This window comes from Pipistrellus kuhlii, unplaced genomic scaffold (genome assembly GCF_014108245.1).
Source record: "Pipistrellus kuhlii isolate mPipKuh1 unplaced genomic scaffold, mPipKuh1.p scaffold_m20_p_1, whole genome shotgun sequence".
NCBI lineage: Eukaryota > Metazoa > Chordata > Mammalia > Chiroptera > Vespertilionidae > Pipistrellus > Pipistrellus kuhlii.
The window spans coordinates 151,976,399-151,988,663 of NW_023425404.1; the positions used below are offsets into that span (position 1 = coordinate 151,976,399).

The following is a 12,265-nucleotide window of genomic DNA, read 5'->3' on the forward strand; positions in this document are numbered from 1 at the left end:
ACTTGCAGTCTTGTTGAGAAGTGAAAATATTAAGTGAAATTAATATTTTAAATTATTTTAAAGTAGAATGTTTTTAAGAGACAGTTATTTATTGTAGTGAAAGCTAAACATTCATAAGTTTGGAGTACCATAGAAAGAGAATGTAATGAAGTTAGAGATGGGCTCAGAATAGGTAGATTTTAAACCAAGTATCAAAAAAGATAGCATATGTTATTAGAGATAACTAAATCAGGAAGGAGAAAGATTAAGATCATATTTTGAAAGTTGTCTTGTGTTTTGGGGAAACTTTTTGAGAGAGAGAATTTGTTTGATAAATAACTTTCATTACAATATTAAAATATCAATAACTTAAAATGTGAGTGAGGCTCTTATGAATGACTCATTTATTAAAAGTATTTGAAACACAACACTGCAGCATGACAAAATAATAAACTTTTAATTATTTTTGTCATGTGTTTTAATAGTATATGAGGTATATATAGTATATATCATATTGTGTATGACCCCAGTAAATTCCTTGATTTTCAGATAATATGAAAATTTGAATTTCAGTTCTCTCATTTGTCATCTATCATCCTCAGTAATGTAACTGCTCTTCATGTTTATTGAAAGTATTATACTTAACTTTAATATTTCAAGACTTTTATTTAAAAAGGTATTTTTCTTTGTTTCTGTTTAAAAACGAAAATTCCCAAAGCAATATATTAAGATTTCTCTTTTGATCTTTTAAGTTTAAAAATTTAAAAATTAGTTTTAAGTTTATTTTGGGTTATTTTGCAACATTAAAGTATTTATCTCTTAAGATTCTTGAAGTGTTTTTTTCTTTTCTCCTTTTTCTTTTTAAAATAGTCTTGGGAATCTATATTAAAAAAAAACAAAACTGAAAAATTTGTCTTCTCTTACTCATACACACAAAATACCTCTTACTATTATATTCATATTTTATTTCAATGTACTCCATTGGGACAACTAATTAGTCATGATGAAAAAAATCAGTAATTTATCAACCATAGAATTATGGTTCTTTCTCTTTTTAATTTATACTATTCTTCTGAATAATCCATTGTCATCCATCCACCCATCCATTTATTTATTTATTTATTTATTTTATTTATTTATTTTAATGAGGTAACATATTTTACTCCTTAGCATTTAGTAAAATAAATATGATTGAAGGTAGATATTCTCAACTCAAAATTAGTTCATGCTTAGATTTTCAAGATATTTTACATTGTTAATACTTTAATTTTTTGTAGTTAAAATAAAAATATACTATCTAATAAAAGAGTAATATGCAAATTGACCATCACTACAACACACAAGATAGCTGCCCCCATGTGGTCAAAGATGGTTGCCTCCATGTGGACACAGATGGCCACCACAAAATGGCCAATAAGGGAGGACAATTGGGAGTGACCAAGCCTGCAAGGGAGGGCAGTTGGGGGCAATCAGGCTTGCAGGGGGGGGAAGTTGGAGGTGACCAGGCCTGCAGGGGAGGGAAGTTGTGGAGGGAAGGCCTGTAGGAGAGGGCAGTTAGGGATGACTAGGTCAGCAGGAAAGGGCAGTTAGGGGCAAACAGGCTGGCAGGGGAACAGTTAGGCATCAATCAGGCTGGCAGGGGAGTAGTTAGGGGGTGACCAGGCTGGCAGGCAGGCTAGCAGTTGGGAGCCAACAGTCCTGGATTGTGAGAGAAATGTCCAACTGCCCAATAGGATCGGGCCTAAACAGAGTGTCAGACAACCCTCAAGGGGTCCCAGATTGGAGAGGGTACAGGCTGGGCTGAGGGACACTTCCTCTCCCCTGTGCACTAATTTTGTGAACTGGGCCTCTAGTTATAATATATTCATTAAAATGACAAAAGGTATGGAGAGCTATCTGCCCTCAAAGCTCATGCTCCTTCCTTTTCTTACTGAAGAAAGCTTGGTTGCAATGCTGCCATGTGTTTTGAGAAGTGCTTATTGTGATCTTTGCTCATTTTTGTTTACCTTAATATTATAAAACATTATTTTCAGAGGCAAAATCAATCAAGGCTTGAAGGACTTAAAAGCTGTCACTCCAGTAGGAGAGACATTCATCCATGAAGGACTAAAAAAAGTAAGTTTTTTAACATTTACACATACGGGAGGGATTTTTTCTGATGCTGTGATGAAATAATTTATAGCTCTCAGTCAAACTGAAAGATCCCCATACGTATCTTAGAAAAAAAAAAATTAAATTTGTTTAGTTGTTTTAGGAATGAGGCTGATATAAAACATTCCTTATCATGGTATTAAGAAAAATTTGGATGGTATTTTGCCTTTTAAGAATTTTTTATTTTATTTTCTCTATGGTTATAGTCGGAGTAGCCAACCAAAGCTAAAAATCTATGTCATTTAAACCCAATAGTAACTACTTTATAAAGTAAATATATGTATAGTTCAATAAAATATTTAACACAAATACTGTATTTTAAAAGCTAGCCCCTAATACCTTGATTTTGTCACACTTATAAATTCAGCTTGAATAGAACATGCTGGTTCAAAGTTAAGATTAAATTGTGAGTTGGATAATTATTCTTTATTTTTAGGCAAATGAACAAATTGAGAAAGCAGGGGGCTTAAAAACCTCCAGTATCATAATTGCTCTGACAGATGGCAAGTTGGAAGGTCTGGTGCCATCATATGCAGAGAAAGAGGTGAGTATTGAACTAAAACTATTCTTTCCACCCCAGTGTATTCATCGATAGCCTGATATTTGAGTAATTAACCTTTTTCTCTCTGTCTCTCTCTCTCTCTGTCTACCTCTGCCTCTATCTCTATTTCTCTCCATAGGCAAAATTAGCCAGGTCATTTGGGGCTAGAGTTTATTGTGTTGGTGTCCTTGACTTTGTACCAGCTCAGGTGAGTAGAGCAGATATATAAACTTTAACTTAAATCATATAATTGTCTTAAGGATAGTTTATTAAATTCCTTTCACCGATGCTAAAGATAATCTGTAAAAATGAGCATATTCTTGTATGTCTTGATTAATAATGTCTGATCTTAACAGGTTTCATTACTGAAAAATAAAACTCAGAATTTATTGAACATTTTTTTGGTTTGGAAGAACTAAGGACAAACATTTGGGTTAAAATAATATAAGTACTTCTGTTCTTTAACTCAACTGACAAGATTATTATTACATTCTTATTTAAGTGTTTTATTTTTATTTAAAGCTAGACCCGTAGGAGTTCAAGGATTTAGGAAATTTGCTTATGAGAAATCTTTAATAATTTTATTTAAAAAACATTTTTTTTTCATGAAGTTTTAAGGCTTTACATATTTAATTTTTTGTTTTCTACTCACAAAGTGATTTTGCATTTAAGTTTTTGGTTGGGTATGACTCATTAGGACTCTTTTCTTTCATGACATTTACAGCTAGTAGAGCTCTGTGATGTTTTGAAATTGAAACTTGAGGCCAATGTAAAGCTGATGTCAGTTCATCTCATTGTGAAGCATTTGGAGTCTCCCTATGCAGTTTCTGACAGGCTGCAGGCGGGGCTGACTCCTGCGGTGTAATTCTTCAGAAGAACATAATTAAAATGTAATGAAGTTTATAAAATGTTATATGTCTCAACCACCTCTTAATTAAATTTTTCTCCTCTTTCTAAAGCTCGAAAGAATTGCTGATTCCAAGGAACAAGTTTTTCCTGTCAAAGGTGGATTTCATGCTCTTAAAGGAATAATTAATTCTGTGAGTATATCTCTGTGGGCAGGAAAGGCTCATAATTTTAGATACATTTAAAACTGTAAGAAGTAATCATGATATCCAGTTCAGGTGGTCATTATCTGGAAGAAAGAGATTAAGGAGGAAGTTTGTTCGGTATTGCAAGCACCATGTAATTCTAAAGACCTAGATTTTGTTTGTCAGATTTGGTATTAATTTTTGCAAATTGAGCTCTGTGAAGATTAGGTTTGTGATTTCAAGTTTAAGATTTTCATAAACAATCTTAGACACTTCTACCCTTAGAGTATGGCGTTCCTCAGCATCTTGATAGCTGGAGAGTTTTATAGAGCTTTATAGAAGCAATGTCAAATAAAAATTTGGATTGGAATGTGTGATTACTCTCTTTCCAATATGGTATTTCCTAGCTATCAGTCAGGCAACTTGAACCACTGGCTGAGCATTTGACTGCTCTTGTTCTTTTCATTTTAATGATTAATAGTTTCACTGGAACTCATAATATTTCTGTTTCGAATTCAGCGGAGCTGTCTCTGGTGATCATTAGAATCTGGGCTATCCTAAACAGGGTATGGGGAAGTGGAGTGATGAAATGCAAAGCAAAACTCCTGGGCTTTCACAGCTGAGGTTTATGTTTCATTTTACTGCCTTTTGCTAGAAGCACTAGGAACAGTTGCTATTAAGTATTTATGATATTTTGGTAAACATCATCCTAAAATGGAAGTGGATAATATAATATTCTCTAAGTCAAAGCTTTTCTTTAATCTTTAGGTATTTATTGAAGGTGGGAATATTGTAGTTTCTTCTGACATTGGGCTCTGGTGTTTAAATTTTTCTTTAAAGATCATGTTTTTCAGAAATGATATTTATTGAATTTGGTTTTAGTATCATGTAAGTTCTTTTTCTTATTTAATGAGCTTTTCAGAGAAGACAAGTTACTTTATCACATATTAGTACTTCTACTGGACAGGCAAAATGTAAATGCAGAATGGAACAGAGATTTAAATGTTTTAGGACTTTACATACATTAGTAGTTTTATGAAAAATTGCAATATTTTTATAGCTGGATACAAGATAAATACTCTACAACTGTGATTTGCTTTAAAATATTGGGATATGGGTGGACATTGCAAAATAGAGGATAATTTGACCCTATAAATCAATCAATCAGTGGATTGTATTTTAAGTAAAATTTTATTGTGCTTGGGAATTTATAATTATTTTTAATAATTATACGGGCAGAGAGAAAAGAAATTACTGAGTTATTCCTTTTTGGAATATTTTTTTTCTGTATATAAAAAATTTAATTCAGAATTCTCCACATGACTAATTTCCTTTTCAAAACTCTTTATGGGTTATGATTACAGATTTCTCCTTTAAGAAATTAATAGTTAACTACCAGAGGAGATAATATTATTGTTGTTGCCTACTTATGTTTATTTGTTAAATTTCATTTTTTAAAATTTGTATTTGGGAAACTTTAGAATGGAATTTGTAACTACATTCTTTATTTCCTAAAGTTCTTGATGGACTTTAGCTTGAGTAAATTGTGTTGAAAGACTTAGCATATGTTGGAGCAGAAGTGGAGAAAAAGGAACCCTCATTCACTGCCGGTGGGAATATAAACAGCCACTATGGGAAGCAGTATGGAGATGCCTCAAAACATTGAGACTAGAGCCTCCATCTCTTTTCAGAGAAGACATGTAACTTGGCCTTATCATATATTAGTACTTCTGGTGGATAGGCAAATTCTTCTTCTAGGTATCTACTTAAATCAGACAATTTATCTTCTCTGAAGGCGCTTGAAAATAATAAGTTGAGTTTTGGAATATGGTGATCCCCTGCAGGAATTATGAAGTGTGGGGATTTGGAGGCCGGAAATTTCAGTGAACCACCCTATGTAATAAAAAGAATCCTATAATGTAATTTATGTTAACATGTCAATATGGCTAGAGTAAAGTTGCCAGAAGTATGGGTTAAGTTTGATATGTGAAGTCGTGGAGGCTTTTGTGGTAGAGATTGGATTGCGCTGTGATAATTGCAGTAGATTGAATTAGAAGCAAAGAACACAGACTTTTAGGAACAGCCTGGGCTGGGTGGCTGAGGCACAAGAGGGAGTGTGGCTTGGCCTGGATCATGGAGGGATATGAGGGATAAATGTTGACCTGTAGGCTGGGTCCATATTATGGGGGACTTCAAATGCTTGGATGGAGAATTACTTATTTCATAAATAATTGGGGAATCATGAAAAATTAATTTAGAGTATGAAAAGTATATGATAGCAGTGAATGTTAGAAAGAATACTTCTATGATAATGTAGAGGATGATTTAGAAGATGGAAAGGTATGTTGTAAGTCTCTTGCAATAATTTTTGTGAGATTCAGTGAAAAGAAACTTAATATAGTGGAGACAATATGGTGGGAATAGAATGACTTGGCTGAGTTCCAACTATACCACTGCTATGTGGCCTGTATATGTTCTCTAATATAATCTGAGTTTTAAAATTCTATCAGCCCAATGGGGATATTAGCATCTGTCTCCTTGGGTTGTTTTGTGAATAAAATGAGATGATGATTAAGGATGATCTAGCTTAGAAGGGCTGGTAGGAAGCAAGGACTTTTGTGAGGCTAAGACTGTAGGAGAGGAGTCCCCTGAGAGAGATGCCAGCTTTTTAAAGAATCAACAATTTAGGCCTCAAAGGGCACGGCATTGATATGTGAGAGGATCAAATCTAGCAAATGGGTCATAATAACGAAGAGTGCTAGATGGTGTTGTTACCCATAGTCAAGTATTTTGCCATGCCTTAGTTCTAAATCCTCAGGCCCGTGGTCAGCAAACTGCAACTCACGAGCCACATGCGGCTCTTTGGCCCCTTGAGTGTGGCTCTTCCACAAAACACCACGGCCTGGGCGAGTCTATTTTGAAGAAGTGGCGTTAGGTAAAGTTTAAGTTTAAAAAATTTGGTTCTCAAAAGAAGTTTCAATCTTCGTGATGTTGATATTTGGCTCTATTGATTAATGAGTTTGCCAACCACTGCGTTAGGCCATGGGGCTAGGGCACCAGTCAATAACTGGGGAAGGGGATTCAGTCTTCCCAAGACAAAAACTATGTGGAATTTCAGGACCCTGCATTCAAAAAAGAGGCACCATTCTTGTCTGGGACCCTGTAGTGAAAAGTAGTGATGCAGAGCAGAAACCTAGGAGGAAACAGGATACCTGATAAACCATATTTCCTCAGGGCTTATTTCAGGCACTGGGATGCTAGGTCTGTTGCAATAAAACTAGGTGGAGAACCTCAAGGGAAATGACTAATAAACTCTGCCCTGTCAGAACCTTATCAGTAGTCAGGGTCAGACTGAACTCTAGGTATGAAACGTTTTTCTTGCTGAGTCGGGCTGTTGCAAATATTAGCTGGCAGCTGTCATTGAGGTTGTTACTGTCATGGCAAAAATAAAAAGGTAAGCTTTAAAAAATTAGTAAGCTTTAAAAAATTAGTCTAGGACTGGATATATGATACAGAGAGGGGCTCACATGCCCCCTTGGGCATTCTCATCCTGACTAAGACAGCTAACTAGAAACAGTGAGAAGGAAGCTCTTTTTAGAGAGTGTTAGAAGCCAAGGTGGAGTTGGGTAGAAGGGCAGAGAGAGACGTTGAATTGGGCCTCAGGAGAAATCCTGGTGGGAGATGGCCCTTCAGGAAGTGGAGGTCCAGTGAAATGTTCAAGCGGGAAAACTTCAGAATTTTAGTCATTGTTCCTTTTCTTGTGTTTTCTTCTCTCCCATCGTCCACAAACACAAGGATATAATTCTTCTACTTTCCACTTTAGGTTGACATTTATTTTTGGTTTCTTGGAAAAGTAAGTCCAGGACTTTTATTTGAAAGTGAAATATTTAAACCAGTATAAGTCAGACTGACATGTGAGCACCACGTGGTTTCTAGTTTAGTGCTTCATAATGCAGTGCTGTGGAAGAACACATGAAAACTTTTGAAAATCTAGGATTGCTGAAAAAATATGGAAAGAATAAAAATCAAAATGCTCTGTGGAAAACCCCCTTCTTTCCCCCGCTCCCCCTAAAAAAAAACAAGACCATGGGATGTTTTTCTCTTTGCAATATGTCCATAATTTTTTGATAGAGTACCTCAGAAAGTAGTAAACAGAAGAGATGAATCACGTGTGAAGCTGGTTGTATAAATAGCCCTCATCAAGGAGAATTAAAAGCTCTGCATCCGGGTGATGGCAGCTGCTGTCCCAGCTCCTAAGTACCTAATGGGGAGACACAGGAAGGTAAAGAAGGGGATAATTGCTCACACATGCAGGACATTTAAATAAAACTCCAATACATTCTTTATAAAGGGAAAAAAGTGCATCATACATTTAAAAGGTAACTTCATTCCTAGTGCTGAAAATAGAAGCTTCCTTGGACCTTTACAGCTAAATTATTTCAGTAATGTCTATTGTTGTTAGGTGTTTCGTTTTTTATTTATTTAAAAGTATCTAAGAAAGGTGTCTAAACTATGTTTTAATGGAATGATAAAACATTCCAAAATCATTTCCTCTTCAGGTAAAACATTTCATAGAAGAGGGTATATAATAAACATTCTGATAAGACCTTAGCTTAAGTGATTTTAGCAGGTTCTACTACGAAGGTTGACTGGTTAGTTGTGGAAATCTTTATTTATAAAATCCTGGTTGGATAAAAAGCCTAACATCTGAGCTAACTATAAAGGGGGAAAAAACAAAACTGGCAGGACTTACTCAAAATTGGAAATCAGTGTCTAGGACTCTTTTTAGAAAGGATTGGCTATAGTGTAAGGCTCACTATAAATCAGATTCTTCTGGGCTTCTGTTTATCCAAGGATCTTCAGTACTGACTAGAGATGAGGAGTCTCATCAGGACATCTTTAATATTAATCGTAGGTAGGTTAGGATTATATTTTCCTTCCCCTTTTTATGCCTAGTGTCTAATATAGCATTGAGTAAGCAGTCATTGCCTAATTCAAATTTGTAAATGAGCAAGTCAATAAAATTCATGCCTCCTGAAATTATTTTTGTATTTTTATAATTTAGGTGTATTTAAGGAATAATAAAAGCAAAAACTTTTTTTGTTGTTGTTGTTGCCAGAAAATACTTTATTCTGGTTCCATATAACTTGGATTTCATCCTCTTATATATATTCTACTCTATTAAGATTTTTGGTTACAACTGATAAAATCCAAGTTTATAATAGCTTAAGGGAAATAAAGTTATTGGAATACTAGAGGCCCAGTGCACAAAATCTGTGCATGGGGTGGGGAGAGTCCTTCAGTCCAGCCTGCACCCTTTCCAATCTGGGATCCCTCCAGTGGGATCGGGGCTAAATGGGCAGTCGGACATCCCTTTTACAATCCAGGACTGCAGGTTCCCAAATGCTTGCCTGCCTGCCTGCCTGATTGCCCCTAACTGCTTCTGCCTGCCAGCCTGATCACCCCCTAACCACTCCCATGCCAGCCTGATTGATGTCTTAACTGCTCCCCTGCCAGCCTGTTTGCCCCCAACTTCCCTCCTCTGCTGGCCTGGTCATCCCTAACTGCCCTCCCCTGCAGTCTTGATCACCCACAACTGCCCTCTTTTGCAGGCCTGGTCCCTCCCAACTGCCCTTCCCTGCTGGCCATCTTATGTCCACCTAGGGGCAGGATCTTTGACCACATGGGGGAAGCCATCTTGTGTGTTGGAGTGATGGTCAATCTGCATATTACTCTTTTATTAGATAGGATAGAGGCCTGGTGCATGGGTTGGGGGCAGCTGGTTTGCACTGAAGGGTGTCCTGGATCAGGTTGGGGGTTCCCTTGGGACATGGTGTGGCCTGAGCAAAAAGCCTGTGGTGGTTTGCAGGCCAGCCATGCCCTCTGGCATCCCAAGCAGAGGCCCTGGTATATGGAATTTATTTACCTTCTGCAGTTGAAACTTTATAGTTTGGAGAGAAGCCAAGCCCCCTGCTTGCTCTGTGGCTGCCACCATTTCTGTTTGGATTTGTTTACTTTCTATAATTGAAACTTTGTAGCCTGGAGTGGAGGCCTAGGCCGACCAGTACTGCAGAGGCTTGGCTTCCTCTATTGCCAGGGAAACCCAAGCTTGTCTCCTGTTCTCTGTGGCAGCAGCCATCTTGATTGGGATTAATTTGCATACTCACTCTGATTGGCTGTTGGGCATGATTGTTGGGTGTGGCTTGTGGGTGTAGCAGAGTGATGGTTAATTTGCATATTACTCTTTTATAAGATGGGATTATAGGGTGGCCCCAAGGAAGAAATTGTCTCAGTTGCAGTTGCAGCCAGTGCATTGATCAATCCTCATTCTTTGGGTCTTCTTTCTTTGTAAATTTTGTCAGTTATTCTATTTGCCTCGTTCTCTTCTTGCTCAAGTGAGTGTCAGATGAAGGTAATAATCAAAGATGTCAGGCTTACAGGGTCTTCAGTTAGCAAATCTATTGAAAGAAAGAGCTATTGTCTCTGGGCATGAGTCTATTTGGTTGCAGATAAAGACTATGTTGGACTCAGTTGGGTCAAGTGCTCATTCTATACTGATTACCTTGTGGACGGTATGTAGACTAGCCCAGGCAGCCTGCCTGTTTCTGTAGAAGGTGGGAGCAAGGTGGAGAGGGAGAAGACATCCTGACACATAGCCTCACTAGGACACCTGCAGTGCAGAACAGTTTGCCCAGTAGAAACAGGAACACCATTCATAGACATGTTAAAGATGAGAAAGTATTCTTGGGTAGGAAAAATAAGTCAATAGCTATTACAGTCCAGCCCAATATAGTCAAATAAATTTAAAAAGTTTTGATATGCATTCTAATAAGGCACTCCATTTTTTCTAAATCCCAATGGACTAAAAATTAAAAATAGAAAATTTGCTTTAAATTACACATTTTATTTACTAAAATTTTAGAATGTTATCTTTACATTCATTGTCCAGGGCCCTATTTGCATGTGCACAATCATTTTACTTAATACTAACATTAGTCACTTCTTTTCCTTTAGTCAGTTGGGATCGTAGGTTAAGGAAATCAAATTACTTTGAGTAAATAATTGCAGCTTTGTGATATTTTGTGAGTAAACTAAACTGGTAACATGGATTTACATAGCCAAAATCACTGCCCTGTGTTTATTTCTTAGCATTTATCTGCTGGGCTGCAAAAGGAGACGACAGTTAGAGGCTTTGCTATTCTTGAAAAAACAGATTCAATTCAGTAGGAGGCCATTGAAAAAGAGGAAATAATGGTTATGATTTATGATTAACTGTATCATCAGTGTAAATTGTAATGGGTAAAATGCATGATTTCTCAGTTATATCTTATTTCCCCCCAATGTTGTAATTCCAAATTCATTCAGAAGCACTTATTAAATATCTACTATGTTCAAGGTACTTTTCTGGGTGTTGGGTTACAAACATGGATATGGTACCTCTGACTTTTCTGAGCTAACAGTTTTTAGGCATATGTATTTGTAAAATTAATAGAAAAGCTGATAAAGTTTTTTTTCTATTTTTGTTGGACAAGAAATATTTTATTTGTCACTCTAGATTTTGAAAAATCAAATTGGAACAATTGTAGAGTTAGAATGTCTGGCAGTTCTAGTTCATATTTCAATTAATAAAACAAGAGAATGGGAAAATAGGACTAATATTAAATAATATATGCAGCAGAGTGAGAAACATGCTGGGCTGCAATTTCTTTAGATTCTTAAACAGATAGTATATTTATGATTACTTTATCCTATAATTTCCATGTGCTTTTTGTGGAAAGTCTTCACCCTGTAAGAAAACATTAAATGATCGTTCTGAGTTTGTGCTGATCAAAAGAAAAAAAACAAAACAGAAAATAGAGGCAGATAAACTCTTGTTTCAAATCAGTTCATTTTCGGCATATTTCTATGATACAGACATATTTTCACCAACAGTATAATCAGCACCCTGCATTTGTTGTGTTTGGAGCTGAGAAGAGTAAAAGGCAATAATTATAACTTACATTCCTTTCTAGTTTTCTTCTGGTAAAAGTGTGTTTAGAAATTTGTCACTTGGGCTTGTAGTACTGGCTCACGTGCAGAGAAAGGGAGACTCCATATTTAGAAATGGTCAGTGCAAAACACGCTGTATTGAGCAACTGGTGTTTTGAATCTTCAAGCATTTTTTTTAAATGAACTCAATCAAAACACGTGATTACAAATTACAGTTGCTTTTTGTTGAACTATTACCTCTTAGATAAAAATAAATTCAGTAGCCAGAAAGGAAATAAAAAGTATAAATCTGTATATTGGAAGGTAAAAGGCAAACAAGGAAAGATTGTGAGAAACATCTTTCCAGTTGTCTTAACTGCGTTTTTATGCACATATATAACTAATTGCTGAAGCTTCATTCTGTTGGGAGCTTAGAACTAATGCTGTTTGGTGACTTTTTTCTTATAAGATTTAAAATTGGAGTCCTTTATATTTTCGATGAGCTTCTATAGTGCTTAAAGCTGCTCAGTAAGTCAGGAAAAAAAAAAAAGTCTGCCTTTTAGACTTTATTATTATCTTTACTGACAGTTCCTGA

General features: G+C 36.0%; 1 protein-coding gene across 2 annotated transcripts in view; it reads left to right on the forward strand.

Moving 5' to 3' along the window:
* The window catches only part of ANTXR2 (ANTXR cell adhesion molecule 2), a 129,385-nt gene that overhangs the window by 17,008 nt on the left and 100,112 nt on the right, over positions 1–12,265 (forward strand). For both annotated transcript variants that reach the window (XM_045571379.1, XM_036412635.2), the window contains exons 4-7: positions 2,013–2,094; positions 2,567–2,674; positions 2,811–2,879; positions 3,631–3,711. In XM_045571379.1, the coding sequence (XP_045427335.1) occupies positions 2,013–2,094; positions 2,567–2,674; positions 2,811–2,879; positions 3,631–3,711 (340 nt within the window). The remainder of the gene's footprint in view (positions 1–2,012; positions 2,095–2,566; positions 2,675–2,810; positions 2,880–3,630; positions 3,712–12,265) is intronic.